At 41.4% G+C, this 20,256-nt stretch overlaps 1 protein-coding gene across 5 annotated transcripts in view; it reads right to left on the bottom strand.

Annotated features, from left to right (window-relative positions):
• The window catches only part of SULF2 (sulfatase 2), a 253,203-nt gene that overhangs the window by 99,797 nt on the left and 133,150 nt on the right, over positions 1-20,256 (bottom strand). For 4 of the 5 annotated variants that reach the window (XM_084645759.1, XM_084645755.1, XM_084645756.1 and 1 more), the window contains exon 3: positions 5,018-5,262. In XM_084645759.1, the coding sequence (XP_084501885.1) occupies positions 5,018-5,192 (175 nt within the window). In that variant the 5' untranslated portion in view covers positions 5,193-5,262. Of the gene's footprint in view, positions 1-5,017; positions 5,263-13,422; positions 13,867-20,256 lie in introns of those variants that run through there. The other variant, XM_084645758.1, reaches the window with a different exon arrangement.

Here is a 20,256-nt window from a genome sequence, read left to right as displayed (position 1 = left end):
AGATTTCACTTTACGTGTTAAAATATATTAACATCTTTAAAATATATAAATATTGAAAAGAGAAATATAAAAATCCTGGTTGTGAATTTAAATAGTTGTCTGCAGGAGCAGGATTTATTGTGAATTCTTCAGTATAAGTCAATAGTAGAAACTTGCTCAACATAAATAAATAACTTATAGCAGCTGTTTGAAGATCTAATATTGAATGTTTCATTAACTAGCATTTTATTGTCAGAGATCATGCAGTTAACATCAGTTTTTGGCAGTTCCACTTGTTAAAGAGCTTGAATTAATCCCCAAGTGACTTCACCTGTTTTGAAGTTAAATTTGAGAGATACCTATAGGTGGACATGTCTATTCAACCTCTGGAATGTTAATGAATGCTCTCATAAACACTATGCTTGCTTTCTATTTCTATCTTACATACTATTTTTCCCCAATTTTCCCTCTTTATACTTCTTTCTTTTAAAAGCTGCTAACAGGTCACCTCTCTATGTAGGAAAACTGCCAAGCACATTGTCTTCTTGCTCCAGATTTGTACTTATTCAATGGATCATATATCAACAGGTTACTCCGATCTCACTAACATAAATGAAGCATCTCCCAGGCAGCTAGGTCACTTCTGTCTATGAATGAGATAGTTATGTAAGCTGACCCGAATGACTTACTGCAGTGGTTCTCAACAGAGTCCTGCATGAATACAAATTTATATCCGTGGATATAAATCCATACCTGTGGTACTGCAGTGGCGAAAGGAGCAGAACGTGGGGCCGCAGCTTCCAGAAGCCAGCGTCCCACGCCGGCAGCTCCTCCAGCGCGGCTGTACCGCCCCCAGCCCTGCCCACGGGGCGGGCACCAGGATCACTGGCAGTTGTCCCTGGTTGTGCTCTTGTGTTCCAGCGACACCGCTCCCCAGACAGGAGACCCAGACAGCTACATGGAAGGGATGGGGCAGGGCTTGGGGCGGTACAGTGCTGGCTCCTGGGAGAGACGGCCCCACGTTTCTCTCCTTTCACTGCTGCAGTCCCATGGATACCGATTTATAACCACAGATATAAATCTGTATCTGTGCAGGGCTCTAGTTCTCAACCTATTTACCATTGTGAGCCACATATGCAGCTATGTGTTACGTGGGCCATAGCCACACTCTACACACACACACACAAAAATAAGGTTTAGTATTTGTTATACGGCAGCAATATGATTCAAATCGATATACTACCTTTCATTTCAACACTAGCAAATGTCTACCAAGAGCATTTTAAATTAGCAAAATAAGTCAAAACATTACTGTTAAAAATTAATTAATTTACTGTAAGGGTGGATTGGCATGGTGTATTGCCACCATCACTTCCGCGTTGCTGCTGGCAGTGCAGCTGGGCTGAGCGCCCAGAGAACGTGGCTATGGAGCCTGCCTGAAAAGATGGGAAGCCCTGCCTGGTGTGGGGTGCCCCCCAGCCAGGAACTATCCCACATGCACTCAGCACCACCATGCACCCAGCCAGGGACCGTCCCCCATGCACTCAGCATCTGCACCCAGGGGCTGCCCCCAAGCGTCTCCCCAGACTGTCCCCCAGCCAGGAAATGTCAACCCCATCACCCAACCCCGCTGGGACTGTCCCCTGCAGCATCCAGACCACCCCAACACTGGGTTGGCACACGTGCCTGCCACGGGCAGCACATGAAGCTTCCTCTTAGCGAGGCTAGCCTCCTGTCCCACCTCTTCCAGCCAAACCCAAGGCCATGTGGGGTGTGGCCCTGGCTGGAGCGGTGAACCTGGAACCTCTCCCCTGTTCCGCCCATGGCCCCTCCCCATTCTGCCCTTTCCCAGCAGCCCCACCCCATTCCGGCTCCCCCTGAGCCTCCTGCCGCTTCCATTACATATCACTCATGGTGCCTGTCCTGCAGAGACAGGGTGCTCTGTCCAGATCAGAACTCTCTTCCCGGAGGGACTGGTCCCCCCCTCCCCGCCCAGCCTACTCCAATAACAGCCCCCCCTCCAGCATTCAACCCCCCCCATCCAGGGATTATGCCCCAGTACCTAGCTCCCCATCCAGGCACTGCCCCCAGCCATCCACCTAGAGTCTGTCCCCCATGCACTGGCTGCACCCCCTTCGCCGTGGCTTCCTACCTCGGCTGCAGGTAGCTCAGGTATGCAACCTACCCTGCCTGCCTGCCTGCCACTGCAGTCCTAGTGCCGGGGAGCCTGCTCCAGTGGAGGTCACTAGATCCATGATCCTGCAGGGTGGAAGGTACTAATCACCCTGGCCTCCTGCCCCACCCCATTTATGGCCCTGAGGATATCACATGGGCCACCGCTGTGTGCTAATTGGGCCACAAGCAGCCCGCAGGTTGAGAACCGCTGACCTACTGTAACTACAGTAATAGGATATCCAAACTTCAGTCCAATTTAAACTGGAGATGCTGGGATTTATAATGCATTGGACATCAGCACTAGGACAGCTTGGATTCTCATTAATCTAATTGGAAAATTAATCTCTGGGTGTAATTTAAGTCTTTTCTACCATCAGTATATTTTGCCTCTTCTTACTCATGTACCAACTTGTTCACTACTCAGTACAATTCTCATAATTAGGAAGACAAGCCACTAAGCATGCCTGTTCCAATAGCTGACTAAACTTCTTCTTGGTCTTCAGGTAAAAAGAGGTCAGAAGAAAGCAGTTATCTTTCCTCGTTTATATCCAGCACAGCACACTCCAACTCCTTTGACCCAAGCATCGGGCAGTCTTTTTATCAGATCCTCCCTTGTTTCAATCCATGGTTAGGGTTTGGTTTCCTGAGTAAAATTCATGATTAACAGCAGAACAAATAAAAGGGAAGTTAAGCCTCTTTCCTGAATGCTATGCATCCACACCTGTTATTGCTATATTGTTAAACTCACCTTAGGTTAAAATAAGGGGAGGGCTGTTAGAGAGCCTGAGATTGTATCCTCTCTCCTTTCACATCAGAAATAGCCACAAAACAATCTCAGCAGAAAAACAAAATGAGAAGTCACATGCCAGCTCTGCCCACCAAAAGCACAGCTTCCTTCTGAATTTCCTCAGAAATACTGGTAATTTTTGCAGTGCTCAGTTTTCTAAACTGCACTTCTAAAAATTTTCAAATTTTTGTTAGCTTGCATTTGCAATGTGTAGACCAAACTGCAACTGACATCTTGTTTCCATGTTCCTGAATGCATTAACTCCAATACTCACAAACAGCAGTTTGGATAGATAAAGTTGGCCAATTTAAGAATAAGAAATGACCTCAAACATACATATGGTCTCATGAAGCCATTAACTGGAATATGATAAATATCAAATCTCAGCTTCATCAAATGCATTTTCTCCAGCCCAACCCTAATTTGTGTGGACAGCTGCCCACTGTGCTTGAAATTGGAAAGAGACATCAGATTACCTGAGAAAAGAAGTATACTGCCCAGAGGACATTAACAATTGCATCAGAGACGGGCAGGCGAGCATAAAATAGAAAGTGATAAATTTTTTAGGACGACCCTCTGGATTTTGGTCACATGAGACAGAGATAATGTACTTGGCTTTTTTGGATATGCATTATTGAAACTGGTCTGTCTAATTGTGAAAAACATAACCATCACTCCAAACAAACAAACAAACTTCTGAACCTGCCTCACTTAAAACTAATATTTTATTTCTTATCCTGTCACACCAGAAAACTTTCTAGTTACCTTTCGAACCAAGTGACAATTGGGAATATAGCTTATGACATGCAGAAACACAGATAAAAAGAAAGTATCTATAAAAGCATTGTCATTATGCCATCATACGCTTTTGGTTTAGAACAGCAGCTGTCCCTGCATAAATCAAAGCTCCTTCATTTTACTATGATGCTCCACCTTTTCCCCACAATTTGTTTTCTAGTCTACTATACTGGAAATTTGCTTTAATGGTGCTCAAAGAAACATAAAACAGATTCTATCCCCTCAATTTTTAAACAGATATGGGCTTTATAAACCCTTTTTTAAATGTACCTAAAAAACTACTCATATAAAACTCCTTTCTGGTAATTGCTTCTCACTATACACAAGATTCTGCAAAGATATAGGTTAATTTTTCAGCAAGCTTCTCAACTTAATCGTTATTCCAAATCATTAAGATTAAACAAACTTTCTTTGCTTAATCTTCTTTCCTCAACAATTACAACTTCAACTAGTGGAACAGATGATCAGAGCTGAATAAGAGAGTAGACTCTTATGATTCTAAATGATCTTGGCAGTAATCAAATACTTTATCTTCATGGGAAAAATCCCTAAATTAGTTTTAATTTCTTGTAATACTATTTAATAATGGAATTTAGAGATTTAAAAAAACTCCAAATACTGCAGTTTCACAAGGAAATTGGGTAATTACATGAATAGCCAGTTATGTATTTAAACCTACCATCTTTGTGTGCAACTTCCCAGCTTGTGCACAGAACTGTAATAAGCAAACTGAAGATAAACATTAAAAATCAGAGATTTGTTTCCCCACCAAAGCAGGATATAACCCCAGAGACAGAATGTATCAAATCTTAAACTGATGTTACATTTGCTGTCAATGAGTTAGCATATTACATATACACACACATTTTCACAATATTTCACCACTTGTTCCTTCTATTGTACATTTCACAGAGAAAAAAATTCATCTGCAGGTTAGGGATTATATCCTGTTCTCTGCTGCACTGGTCAAAATGTACATTTACACTAGACAGGTTTCAGAGCAGCAGCCGTGTTAGTCTGTATCCGCAAAAAGAAAAGGAGGACTTGTGGCACCTTAGAGACTAACCAATTTATTTGAGCATAAGCTTTCATGAGCTACAGCTCACTTCATCGGATGCTGTAGCTCACAAAAGCTTATGCTCAAATAAATTGGTTAGTCTCTAAGGTACCACAAGTACTCCTTTTCTATTTACACTAGAGTGTCTGAGAGCAGAATCTAGCCCCAAGCAAAACCAATGCCATATTTGTGAACTAAAATACCCTTTGTTTGGCTCTTACCAAGTTCTACATCCTGATCATCAGTAAGAATGAGAATGATGTTTGGACGGATGTTTCTGCGGTCCCTTTGAAATCTTCCCTTCAGACGCTGATTTAATAGGAAAGCTGAACTTCCATCCAGCATTGATAAAACAGTCATTATGAATAATCCAAGGACAATGCTAGACTGTGCCATATTGTGCTGATTTTGCGTTCACTCCAAACCAGGTGGGTTAATGTCTTCTATTTCCTCTTTACTTGCAGATCTAACATGGGAAGAGGGAAAGCAGGTAAGCATTTATGCAAAAAATAAAATAAAAAAAATGTTCCCATTTATCAAAATCTTTCAAATGAACAAGGAGGTTCCTTTTAAAAGGCTAAGCCACATATACCTAAAATACCCTAAACCCTCTAAATGAGAAACAAGTTACTTGCAGTTTTTCACCTTGGTACCTGTTAGAAGTAGAAACATTCACAATTTTCAAGAGTTTATCTAAATTTCTTGAGACATTTTGCTGAGTGCTGAAAGTTGTCAAAAAGTTCAAGGAACCCAGAAGGGAAAGAACATTTTTTTTTTAAACAAAATCATTTAAAAATGTTTTAGCCAGGTGCAACTAATCAGAAATTAAAACGATATACAGAGAGTACTGGATCTGGGAGCTACAACAGTGCAGGGTACTTATCCCTAATGTAAATTTAAGGCCCCTGGGTACTTTTGACTGATGTAATTTTATTTACTGAGTCAAAAAAAATCACCTTTAAAGGAACAATTTATCTAAATAGAGATTTTTACCAAGATTGTAGTAAAACCTATTGAGTGAACAATAAGTTTGTCTTGTGAAGTCATGATCTACAAGCCAAATTCAGATCTGGCACAAGTTGCTGCAACTCACAGATTTCAACTGGAAAGCATGTCCCTTTATACCAGGGCTGAATTTGGCTGCATGTGCCTAGAAATGACAGGATGATTTCAGGCAAGTGTTTCAGCACTAACTCTGAACTTCCTGGCTTTGTGGGTGGCAGTCGTGTTATTTCAAAATGGATATGGAGGTTTTACAGAAATTTGTTGCCGTTGTTGTTTTTCTGTTAAAGTACTAAACAAGCATGTTCTGTATTTACAATTTAAGGGCCTAGTCCCGCAAACTCTTATCACTAGACACACTGAGAATTGTCCTATTGCCTAGAACTGTTCATGGCACGCAGTAAGGATTATGCCCAGAGGTAAACTGTTTACAGAATTGGTTCCTAAGACCCTGATCCTGCTCCCACTGGAATCAACAGCACAGTTCCCATTGATTTCTAAGCAAGCAGGGGCATGCCCTAGATCAGCGGCTCTCAAAGCTGGTCCGCCGCTTGTTCAGGGAAAGCCCCTGGCACGCCGGACGGTTTGTTTACCTGCCGCATCCTCAGGTTCAGCCGATTGCGGCTCCCACTGGCCGTGGTTTGCCGCTCTAGGCCAGTGGGGGCTGCGGGAAGCGGGCTTTCCCTGAACAAGCAGTCGACTGGCTTTGAGAATCACTGCCCTAGATGAATGAACATTGAGACATTTCTTAAATTTCAATGCTGGTTGATAATCTTCTGGCCTAAAGGAATTTTCTTTTGCTAATGGAAGTCAAAGCACCCGTAAGAAACTATACAGAGAATATTAAGAGCTAATTATTTCATCCCATCAAGTGATCAATGAGTCAATTTTTGATTAATTCCCTATGTACTGGCTTTCTCTGGACTTGTGCCAGTGAGTTCACATAATGCAGTGGAAATCAATTAAAAGTAACACATGAGAAACTATCTGCCTTTTGTAAAGACCAGAAGTGGCTGAGTAGAGAAAGCCCAGCACAGTATGCTTTACTCAATGAAAGAAGCTTAATGTTCTGTCCATAAAGCAAGTTAGAAATTGTCCCTCCGAGCAGATTATTGCATAGCAATATCATCAAGTCATCACTACCAGAATTTGTTTCTTGGGATAAACCTTGATTAAGACTGTTCTCAAGCCATGACAAAACCACTGGTCTGAGAAATTACACACAGTTTCTATATTCGGGGGGCGGGGGAGAGAAAGCACAAGATTCTTATATTTAAACCAGCAGATATCTAGTTGTACTTTGATGCAATATTTAGCAAGGGCTATTTCCCAATTCATATACATAGACCAGGATTGAAAAGTCAACCTAATTATTCACCCCAGCAAGTTTCTTTACGGATTTATGAGTGAATTAAAATCAATTTCTGCAGAATCTAAGATTTTATTTAAAAGAACAAATTCTAGCCCATGTGGTGGGGGGGGAGGGGGGAAGTCTTCTAAAACTGCAGGCTGACAGCTCTAGTACCTTGGCTCCACGCAGAGCTTTGCCAAGCTATGAGAGTACACACTGACCATTCTTGTCAGTTTTCGTTGCTCATGTTCAGAATTCTGCTGCAGCAGTGAAACAGGCAAGAATCATGCCAGTTTCACTGTGCAGCTACTACTTGGGAAAGTCAAGAGCAGTGATAGAGGCAGACCCTAGAGCTGTTCACTGGGGAGGAGGAATCAAAAGGTTGGGAGGTGCACATTAGTAGAGATATTCCCTCCTGAAGACACATAAAAATTCTAACAAACAGAAATGTGTATTAAAACCCCCCCAACAAAACTGATGATCTGTCCATTCCCATTATACAGCCAGTGTTTTTCTGAAGACATGGGATTTACAAGGGATCATTTCATTTTTTCCTTGGGACTAGCCAACTGAAGGCTGTCTGTTACTATTGTATCTGACCATGCTTCCCTTTCCCCCGTAACTGGATATGGGATTTATACACAAGTGTATCTTGCATTTTCTTTTTTCGTTAAAACAAATGCATGGGAATAACCATATGACCTCGTTGTTGTACCCTCTTCCCTCCTCCACTCCCCAGCCCATTTCCTCCCTACTATTTATTACCCTCATTCATTGCATCACCTCTAAAATGAGACAGTAAGCCCTTTGGGCCAGGAACTATGTCTTCCTATAAAATTCTTAGTATATTTTGGGACCCTGGGAGAAAAAAAACCAATACAGAGGTGTCTCCACAACTTTTCTAGCTACAAAAATGTATTGACAGTTATAAAGTTACCCTTATCTCCAAGAAGATATGAAAAATACTGCATATTAAGTTCAGCAGGCAATCTCTACCAAAATAATTCTTTTCATCTTTGCCCCTCTCTGCTCCAGATGTTTAAACTATTCTCATAGGTTATGTCCCTGTTGTTATCAGGATAAGAATTCCTCATAGATACCCCCTGGAACCAATTCAAAGTATACCATTATGTCCAAAACTCATATTCATAACAGGGTAAAAAAATTAAAGCAATTTACAAAATAATCCTCTATTTTCTGAAATGTGTGTATTCATACAAGACAGATAGGCCACTGCTAATTAGATTTCACAGAAAGTGTGGAGTGAACAGCTTTAAGTAGCTTATAAAATGGCAGCAGAAGTGTCTCACATTCATAGTGGTCAGATGTAGTCTTTGAGTTGTGACAATACTTAGCAAAGTGTCACAGTTGAGAATGTCTCTTCAATTATTAGTGAACTTGGTAAAAGAAACAATATGTCAAAGGCAAAGGCAAGTTATTAAAATTCTTTCCCATTCCTGTTTGGAGGTTTGGTTTACTGTGTGTATCAATGTTGGCCAAAGAGGGGCCCACGGAATTCTACAATGTCTGCCTTCATCTGCCATGTCTGCCTTCATCGTTAATATGGTGCATCTATGTGTAGCGATTCATTTTTATTTCAACAGCCCAGGTGTTCTGGTTCTCTATGTGCTGAGACCTGTAGCCGCTGCAGGCCACATTTCCATGTAACAGATGGGGACAGCTCTAATCTGTGTTGTTTCTTATGAAATTAGGTGTGCCTCCTAGTTTCTCCTAAATTACCCATCCAAATGTAGCAAAGTTTGATCAGCTCTGTTTATAGGCAAGTACCATCAAAATCCTAAAAGTTTTTCTTTCAGAAGAGATAGCTAACTGAGCTGTTGTAAGTCTGTGAGCATCTCCAACACAGAGAGGCCCAGGGGGGAAAAGAAAAGAAAAGAAAAGAAGAAGAATGTTCTCCCCTCACCACCACCCTATTTGCAGTAACAAATCACTCCCTCCCTTCATAGACTGAATTGGATACAGATGCCTCCCTTGTTCTTAAGATCCTGCCAGTTGGGGAGCAAGATTACAGGCAAACTCAGTTCTCCCGTCTGGAAATGCAGAATGTTACCACTAAGTCAGTGGTTCTTAACCAGATGTCCAGGACCCCCTGGGGGGCCACGAGCAGGTTTCAGGGGGGCCACCAAGCACGGCCAGCATTAGACTCACTGGGGCCCAGAGTAGAAAGTTGAAGCCCCACTGCATAGGACTGAAGCCCAGGGCCCTGAGTCCTGCTACCCAGGCTGAAGCTTAAGCCTGAGCAATGTAGCTTTGTGGGGGTCCCTGTGGCATGGGGCCCCCAGCAATTGCCCGGCTTGCTACCCCTTGCTGCCGATCCTCGCTTTTACATCCAGAAAACCAGTTATTGTGGCACAGGTGGGCCCAGGAGTTTTTATAGCATGTTGTGGGAGCCTCAAAAAGACAAAGGTTGAGAACCTGCACTAAGTCACATTTATAAATGTTGACAGGAAGGGGATCTTTTAGTGTGTTTATTCTATTAACAGAACACAGATCCAAATTCTGCTCTTGAGGGCTGCCTCCACTAGAGAAATTTCTGAAAAATGTCCCTCCACCACAATCATCAACCCGGCAGTCCTGAGAGCACCAGTATTAACTCTGACTTCAAATGCTGGGTTTTTTTATACCACGTTGACTAAAATTACTTTGCAAAAGTCTAACAGCTACTCTGCTGAAAACTGTAGTGGATAATTCTGGGCTATATGCACCTAGCACTCTCTATGCAGTTACCAATGGTGCAACTGAACCAGCCTTAGAGACAGGGGGGAAATATTTCAACTGTACCTAGCATAAATACTCTATTACACTATTGTAACTCCAGTAAAGTAAAAACCAAAAACACCCCACAAAAAAACCAAACACAAATCTGGATTTACCCCCATCACAACTAAGAACAGAATCTGGCTCATGTTGTACTGCCAAAGACATAATATACAACATGGAACAAATTATTTTGTTATGAAAAAAGAAACAATACATGTCAACCATTCTTTGAGCTTATAATGCCATTAATTTGACATATAACTAGAAGCAGATTTATAAAGTAACTGCATCTCAGATTCACTTTTATTTATTAGACTGCTTTAAAAATGAGCATAATGCAAAACAGTAATTAAAAAAAAAGCAGCTAAGGCATGTTTGACTCATTTAGCAGCCATAAACAGGGAAACAGTGTGTAAGGAACAAAGAGTAGCTGCATAATGGGAAAAATATGCTAGCAAACAGTAACTTACACTTGATAACTGTTCTGAATGTGTCTGGAGCCAACACCAGGTATGTTATTTAAGCAGACTTAAGTGTTCCATTATTCAGTGTTTAGAGTCATGGAAATGCATTGTGTGGGATCCATTCCCTACCTGCCTTCCCAATTAAATAAGCATGTTGTTTATCAGGTTGCCATTTAAATGGTTTCAACTGTACCTCTGGTCTATTAACTCTTGGACCACTGTTGCAGATCCTTGCATTCATGCAGAACAACTCTTTCTCACTGATGCCTTCAATCAGCTACAATTTTTATTTAAGACCATGTTTTGCAAGTTATATCACCTACATATAAAATTCCATTTTACACTTAGACAGGGAGGATTCTTGTTTGCATTCAAATAGGCTCCGGAAAAAAAAAAAATCCTACCGAATCATGATTTGTGCTGTAATCTCACAACACATCAGACTACCTTTTTTTTTTTTTTTTTTTTTTTTTTTTTTTAAGATTCACATTTTCTAAATATTTTTTCAAAAAGTCATGAATTTAAATTTAAAAGAGGGTACAAAAAGCCAAAGCCCAAACCCAGTGCTAACCTTGACTGTTGAAGGTTACATCAATAGCACATGCATGAACTATGGCTACATGTCTTAACATTTCCTGAGACAAGGTGGGTGAGGTAACTTCTCTTCATGAGACAGACCAAGCTTTTGAGTTACACAGAGGTCTGGGAAAGGAAATGCAGCTAAATACAAGGTTGAACAGATAGCGTAAGTTCTTAACACGTATTCTAAACTAAGGGACCACTCAAGGTGAAGTGGCCCACTAACACACCTGTAGTCATAGGACAAACAGGGGGGTTAGTGGGTTGCAGATTGTTGTAATAAACTATAAATCATCTCTTTATTAAGACCGGTTTCAGAGTAGCAGCCGTGTTAGTCTGTATTTGCAAAAAGAAAAGGAGGACTTGTGGCACCTTAGAGACTAACCAATTTATTTGAGCATAAGCTTTCATGAGCTACAGCTCACTTCATTGGATGCATCCAACGAAGTGAGCTGTAGCTCACAAAAGTTTATGCTCAAATGAATTGGTTAGTCTAAGGTGCCACAAGTCCTCCTTTTCTTTTTATTAAGACCATGATTTTTAGTGTCTAGCAAAGTTATGAATTTAAGCTCCCAGGCTCGGCTTTTGAAAGTTTTGTGCAGGTTTACTTTGAGGGTGAGGACTGATTGATCGCTCTATATCTGACCTCTCTGTGAAAACATTTCCTTAGAGAGCCAGGACATTGTCACAGCTCCAAATGCTTATTAGAACATTAAATTACATATTTAAACAGATTGTTTTGAATTACTTTTGTTCTGCTGGTGAGCATGGCAACCAGGGCTCAAACTGCTAAGCATTTAACAAGGGGAAATCTTTCTCCACACACTAACCTTTATTTTAAATAAAAATTTCCTGTGACTCTAATGTTCAGTTACATTTTTTGTAAGAAGTGCTTTACTGTTAAATACCACATTATTCTATATTAGTATTCAGTAGAGCTACAATATAAAGAACTCACACTAAGGTTCTCTGTTATGAGCTAGTCCTCATATAAGGTTAGAGTTTTATTTTGCTCCCCTGTCCACTGAAGTCCATTATAATAAACATTTTTCTACAGCACATTCACTTCTGTCCCAAGAACAAATTAACAGAGAGGATGAGTATTATTTCTCCCCTAAATACACCCATATTTGCATATTTATTAAGTACAACTTTAGGCTGATTTTTAAGAATAAATTTAAAAAATTAATATTTACTGCAGCTAACGGGAGATTTGAAAATACCACAAGGGAAGAGTGAACGAATATAGAACCAGTATGCCACAAAAAATATAGTCTAAAAAACTAAACAAACATACAGAGACAAATCTATTCAGTGACTAAAGATTTTATATTACTGTATACAGAAAAATTAGATTTTCAATGCAAGGTTGGTTTTTTAAACCCCAAGGCACATGTGAATTTATTAAATGAAAAACTAAGTGTCAAGGCATCAGCTGTTTTACAAACAACTGTTTCTTGCACAGATACCTCCCAACATCTGGTATTTCATCCCAAACCAGGGAAGGTTTAAACGTGGAATCTTTAGATAAATACAGCGCAAACAAACTGCCCGGCTTCCTGCCGCCCCAGCCGTTCCCCAGTGTTGAGGGTGCAGACCTGCACGCTGTGCAGCCCCCTTTCAGTACAAGTTTTAATCACTGAGGACACTAGGCTTTTATAAAAGCCCAGCAGGGCCATATCAAGGGCAGATCAGATTAAGTATGTCCCATCACTGCCACGTGCAGCTAACCACACTCCACCCGCACTGAGCAGGGTGACAGGCATCCCAACAGCGCTAGCCAGGTGCCCTCCGGCTGTGCAGAGAGCCCACAGCTCCAGACCCCTGCTCTACAGGGCACAAGACCCCCAGCCCTTGGGAAGCCGATGCACCCTGCCGAAGGAGGCAGAGCAGCATCTCTTCTTGCCCCCATTAGGCTGGGGTCAAGTGCCCAGGCTGCTCCCTGCCTACCCAGTCTGACTCACCTGCCAGCCTCTACCTGTCTTCTAGCCCATCCGTCATCACCCTACCCCTATATCTCATCTTCCCCCTTAAGGTTGCCAATATAGACTGGATATATTCCTGGAGCTTTCAACAGGACATAATCTTTAATTAAAAGATTAATCTTTAATTCCTGGAGACTCCAGGACAATCCTGGAGGGTTGGCAGTACCTCCCAGCCTCCCCCCTCCCGTCCCTTCACCCCACAACTGCTTCCATTTCCTTCCCCACCCTGACCCCTTGCTCCCATCTCCGCCCTGCCCCATTCTCCAACCCTCCCATCTCCTCCCCTATCCCCCACCCAACCCCTGCTCTCATCTCCTCCCTGTCCCCAAGCTCCCCATTCCATCCTCCAACCCTCTACTCCCCCACCCCCCCGCAGCTCCGCTAAACTTTGGGCTCGCCCCCTCCCCGGCTCTGAAGGGAGGCTCTGGGCAGCTCCCCCTCACCCACCCCCCTGCCCCACTTACCCGGGCAGTGAAAACGCCGCAGCAGCTGGCGGCTGGGTGCTGCATGTCCCCTTCCCTTCCTGCGCCTCCTCCGCCTCAGGAGCAGCTCAGCCCCCCCGCCGCAGCAGCTGGGCTCGGCCGCCAGGAGCCCCCAGTGCCGGGCATGGCCTCCCCCAGCCGCCGGAGGTTAGGCTCCTTCCACCCCCCACGCCGGTGCTGCCTCCTGCCTGCTCCCCCCACACCGCGCGCACACACACGCGCTGCGCCGGATGCGGGGCGGCTGCTCGGCTGAGCTACGCTCCAGGCTGCTGCACAGAGCCGGCTTTAAATATCACACGCAGCAGAGCCAGGTCCCCGGCGCGGCAGCCAGCTCTGTCCTCCTGCCACGGCCCTGGCGGTGCTGAGCAGGGCTAGGGAGAAGGTGATTAACCCCGGCACAGGGCAGCAGCTGGAGCCCATGTCCAAACCAACCTTTGAGGGGAAGAGGTGCGGGTGGGGTGTTTTGTTTTTTTTAAATTATTTAAAAAGTTCATTTAGCTCCAGAATCCTCCTCCCCGCACTGACGCAATCGCCGAGCGGCTCAGAGGGGGAGGAAACCTGTTCCGCCAGCACTTGTTCAAAGTCCAGCCGCTCACAGCTCTGTCGGACTTGGCTTCGTCTCACCCAACAGACACGATTGCTCGCTCGGTCTCCGTTTCTCTGCACGGACACCCACCCACGCGGCCGAATTAGAGTTTAAACAGAGACGTTTTCCATTCGGAAGGAGAGAGGTGGGAGGGCGTTAATGCAGCACCACAGACAAAGCCTTTAGCACAAGTCGAGTAGTCGAAGCACTGATGGAGTTTATTGGGTCTGGCACCCAGGGATAATGGCACTGCACAAAAAAGATAGAGGCTATTTAAACACGTTGCCCTACTTTTATCTGCTTTGTGTTTCAAAAATGTACTAGGTACGGTTTGATCCCGCAAACAGCCATGCGTCTAATTTTACTCACGTGAGTAGTTAAGTTCAGTGGACTGCTCACGGCGGTATACCCACAGGAGTAAGTATTTCCCAGATCAGAACCCTTAGTCTAAAATATTCCAAAATGACTAGCACTTCAGGATGCCTAAATTGCCCTTTGAAAGAGGCCTGATTTTCAAAGAGTACCTTCTGAAATTCAGGCCTTTCTGGAGCGTCTCATTTTGGGAATGTAAAAATTAAGGTACCCAACAATGTTTGTAAATTTTTAAAAATCCTGAGTAAGATAGTTCAGGTAGGATAGTATATGCAGCAGGCACTGTATGAACACTGAAAACACTATTCTGATAAGAATATCTGGACGCTACTGTGACAAATATTAAATAGTTTTTACTGGATATGCTGTATATCCCATGATGAATTGTTCTTAACTATAGATCCGCTGTGTTAATAAATGTTCTTTTAATCTGTTTTCAAAGTGGCCTTCAAGCATCCCTATGCTGCAATGTATACAGTTATATGTTTATCTCAAAACAATATAGCATTTGCTACTTAATCTCATCCTGAACTCACTGCAAATGAGACCAGACCCGAAACTCAAACCTATATGTGAATAAATTTTCACTATCTTAAACTGGCATTCATAGCTGAAAACTGCATCAAATATATGCATCTGAAAATAAAATGACATTCTGTGTTCATTTTTAACATGCTACCATACTTTTCCCATAAAATAGTGCTACATTTACGATTTATATGTGGTTGAAAATGGGCACGATATAATTTTCCTGTTCAAAGAGAACAATTAATGAAAGAACAGGAATAAGTAACAGGTTAGAGCAAGACGACCCTATCTTATTCCCACTGAATCAATGGCAAAACATGCATTAATTTAAATGGAAGCAGGATCAAGCTGAGAGAAAACAGTGATATTTCCTCCAAATGTCTCAAAGAAAATGTCTAGCTAGTACTAACCCATACATTCCATGAAGTCTACCAAGAACTTCACTAGTGCCAATCTATTCTATATAGAAAGTGCTCAAAATACTATGGTGATAGCTGGCAATTCAAAACCCTGAGACACAGAAAGAACTAGAGACTGAGATGATCAAATATTTTTAAAGCCATGTAGGGTTTTAACAAGAGATTCATGTTCAAACCGTACATAAACCAAATGCATTGCCTCCCCCCAACCCCAAACACCAACCCACTAACCTGGTGACAGCCTTAACTCAGACTTTATTTGGTAGGCTTAATAGATACACGCCCCTTCTGTTACAGGATGTTGATCTGCTTTAAGCTATACCAGTAGAGCTGAAAATGGACAGGATATCATTTTCCTATATTGGTACAGTTAAAGTGGTACAATCCTCCTGTAGATGTAGTTATATTGCTGTAAATGTAATATAGCTAATGCTCATACAGGAAGGGGACTAAGCTATGCCAGTGCAGGCACCTTTATAACCAGCATAACTGAATCCATACTAGGGGTTGTACTGGTATAATTATATCAATTAATAACAAAAATCATTCCCCTAACCACCAGTTATGCAGATACTAAAACTGTGTGTAGACTAGGCTGACGTTAAACCAACTTTATTATTTTTAATAATAGTTTGCCCTATCTTACATAGGGAAGTTGCTCATGAGGGGAATTTTCATTAAAATAAAATGGTGACCAATAAAGAGGTTCAAAATAATAAGGATAATAATAAAGTGATGATGTGAATATAATCTGAATGTGATCTAACATCATCAGAAAATCTGTCATAATGGATCTCCCAATTTAACAAAAGGGCATATTTTCCTCGCAGTGATTGCATGTAATTCCCATTAATGTTATTGGGAGTTATGAAAGTGCATTAAGAGAATAATATATCCTCTGGTTTGTGACAACCCTGAAGTGGATCGTGCTTCCATCTCATATTTCAAAAGGAGTTTGTGTTGGCACTGTTACAAACCACAATGGAAAAGCTACGTGCAGACTGGACAGTTTTCCAAAGTTAAACATTTTGGTGATTTCAATTATTTTTTTCATTGCCAAAAAGAGCTTAGATTGTTTTAAGGTTTTAAAGGAATTTAGAACGGTTTATCAGGAGTTTCGAGGAACAAAAAGTCCACATACTTGGTAAAACAATGGTCTCTATTATCATACAGGTGCACAGGGGAAGAAATTATACACATTTTTTTAAGTGGAAGAATTTCTCTCCATTTACCAATTGGAGAAGATAGTTCATGGTGATTTAGAATGGTCACACTCGATCAGACCCTCATCCAGCTACTTTGGTATTATACTACCTCCAAAAGTAGCCAATACTTGATGGTTCAAAAAATAAAAGAGCAACATCTCCTACACCTGCTCCCATAATGCACCTAATCTCATTGTGGAACACTGGACAGAATAAAAAGATTTGACTAACTTCGTGTAGTATGCCATTACACTGTTTGCAGCATTGTGTAGCTCTGCTGGTCCCAGGATACCAGAGAGGCAAGGTGTGTGTATATCATCTTTTTATTGGACCAACTTCTGTTGGTGAGAGAGAGACAAGCTTTCTAGCTCTGAAACTTGAAAGCTTGTCTCTCCAACCAACAGAAGTTGGTCCAATAAAAGATATTACCCCACCTAACTTGAGTCTCTAATTAGACTGCCTGTCATTATTTTACTGTAGCTTGACTAGCTGCAAGTTACTAATTATCTAAAAATTATTTAGTCCATTATAAACTATACCCACAGCATTGGAGGCACAGGAGTAGTGTATAGGCAGCAGGAGCTGAGGAAAGAAATTAACTGAAATTAGAAATATAGGTAGTGGCAGTTTTGTACAAGGACTTGATGATTAGGATGAGAGACCTGAATGTGAGAAGGAGCAAGGAAGAGGATTCAAAGAGGGGAGTGACAGAGCCATTTTCAGCAGCAGAAGTACATTTGAAGTTGAAGGCTGCATGATGAGATGTGAGTAACCCAGAAAGTGGGAGGTTACAACAGTCCACAAGAGAGATGTCAAGGCATGGACAGAGGGGCTGTTGTGGGAAAGGAGAAAGGGAAATCTAAACTTCAGCTGTCCTATAATGAAAGAACAAGTAAGACTTTTAGCAAGATCCTGGAAGACAGGAAACACTCAAATGGGATACCCCTGTTTGGGTGACGGGTCAGATGGTGGGGTTTTCAACAGTGAAGGAGGAGAAGGGAGTAGAGAAGGTTAGAATGAGAAGGCTCTCTTGCCTCTATATTTAAGAAGATAGTAGGACATCTCTGTGAAGATGAAACACTAGACAAGGGTGGTACTGGCGGTGAAAAAGCCTCTCCTACGGGAGAGGAAGGATAGTTGAGTGGTTAGTTCCCTGTTCTGCTATACACTTTGTGACCTTGGGCAAGCCACTTAAGGCCAGTTTTTCAAAAGATACTTAGACATCTAAAGATGCAGATACAAGTATGGTGGGTTTTCAGACATACCTAGGTGTCTATCTCCTAATGAAATCAATATGAGCTTTTACATAGGAACCTAGTAGGCTATCAGCATTTTTTCGGAACCCAAACACTTCTAGCAATCTGTCCCTAATTCTCTCTGTGACACCTTATTTCACCAGTGAGGGTAAATGCATTAAATTTTGAGAGATGCTCAGATACTAACGTAAGTACCTGAGATAGAACTGCCCTCTCTCTTGGACATCGGCATAGAGACAACAGTTGGAACCATGTGAGCGAGCCGAGGATCCAAGGAGATGGAGAAGCATCAGCAGGGAAGTAAGAGGAGAACCAAAAAACTATGAAGTCATACAAACAAAGGATGGACAGCAAGTGAGGAAGGGGAATCCCTGATACAAAGCATCTACTTTTCATTGTTCACAAATTTGTTACTCTTTAAATGCATTGAATGTTGCCTTCTCACATTATGTAAGAAGATAGAATGTAAGGGTTGACCTCCACATTTTAAAAACCTCAGTCAATTCCCTTCTAATCTTTCTCCATCTTGGGTGATCTACCCTCTCTTTGCTATCCACTCATCATACATAAACCCAACGAACAATTAGCTATTTTGGTCACCCTTCTCTATACCTTTACAGGCTCCCCTCTGTTTCTTGCACTAAAAAACTAACACTGGGGCCTGATTCTGATCTCACACCTGTTTTATACCAGTGTCGTTTCATTGACTTCAATGAAATTATTCTTGATTTACACTAGAATCAGTGAGATCAGAATCAGGTCCTGTATAGAGTTTTACTTTTTTTCTAATGAATACAATGTATATGTGGTCTGCAAGTATAAACATTGCTTTAATATAAATCAGAAGCTTGGCAAGTCAGAATGCTTTTACAAAGAAAAATAAAATGAGTTGAGAGCTAATTGCTCAGCTCCTTGATCCCACGTGTTACATATGCTTTAGACTGTGGACTAAGATCATCCCACTACATATAATTTTGTGGTCAATTGCTCTAGTATTATCATTTAGACTGAGATTGTGCTGTCTGTAGAAATGCAATCATATTAGGGAAAAAATCTGTTTATATGTCTTGAGGTATTATGAAAATGGAAAACCAAAACAGCCAACAAGAGTAAAGGAAAAAGTTTCACATTGCTCTACCGATTTAGCACTCTGACATAATGCATTCCTATCTTCTACATACATAGAAATTATATACTGTTAATATTTTTACTTAATTGCAAATTATATAGTACAATTCAGATATTGATACCGAAAACATTTCCATTAATATATTTTTAGTTTGCAAGGTAAAAGCCATAATTAAGCAAATATAAACGCTGATAACCCACAATAATGCATAGGTTACTCCAAGGAATGTTGATGATTAATCATAATCAGATAGTGAAGGTGTTGGGGAAGACCATAATCACAATAAAAGCTATAATCACTAAGAACATAGATAAAATGACAATTCATCTAGCTGCTTAACAAATCAGTGATAAATCTTTTCTAGAAATCCAATAAAAAATGTAAAACATTACTGTGATTAAATACAAAAACATTGGTATACACACACACACATTAAATTTACAGATACACCTCTGAGCCATATTGATCAGTTTCATACTCAATTTTTACATAGAATGTAGATTCAGTGAGCTGTTGGTGGTCCAATAGCTTCATTAAAGGAAAAAAAAGGGGGTATTTCATTTGCAAAAAAAGTGATCTCTCTGTGTATGTACTGTTTTCCTTTTCCTTTGCAAATTGTCTTAAGAGTCATTTTCAGGCTAGCTAACATGTGATGATTTGATAAAGAAACGGAGATTTTCTTGTAAATGCTGAATCCAATTTTATTTTTAACACAATCCAGCGGGGTGCAAATTCTACCTATTATTTTGACATTTGGATGCTGCAAATATGGAACAGTGGACCAAGAGTGTTTAATGGATGTGTCATTTAACGGATGCAAAAAGAAAAGGAGTACTTGTGGCACCTTAGAGACTTAGTCACAAGTACTCCTTTTCTTTTTGCGAATACAGACTAACACGACCGCTACTCTGAAACCATTTAATGGATGGGCAACGATTAGTTGCAATTCCTTGCTTCGTCACTTGGTGGCATATGACTGCAAGATGTAGGAGCATTTAAGAGAAGGATGTTTTGTTAGAGTAAGTGCAATAGAGAGGCCCATAATGGCACCTTTATTTAAGCATGCATATTACGTAAAATTATAATAAATAATTCTTAGTGCAACACTGCTCTGCACTCCTCTGATACCAAGTGTCAGACTGATTTGAATTAATCAGGACGCATAGTTGAATGAATGACAGAACCAGGGATGGATTTAAGCAGCAGTCCACAGCTTTATTAACTAACACTGGGTAGAGGCACTCTGTGTCCACCCTCCACTCTCACATACTAGGCATTTAACTGGGTCCAGTGCAGGGTTACAGAGCTCCCACCATACAAC

This window comes from Lepidochelys olivacea (genome assembly GCF_965140295.1).
Source record: "Lepidochelys olivacea isolate rLepOli2 genome assembly, chromosome: 13".
Lineage (NCBI taxonomy): Eukaryota > Metazoa > Chordata > Testudines > Cheloniidae > Lepidochelys > Lepidochelys olivacea.
The sequence above is the reverse complement of the archived record's forward strand: the minus strand, read 5'-3'. Positions and strand labels throughout refer to the sequence as shown.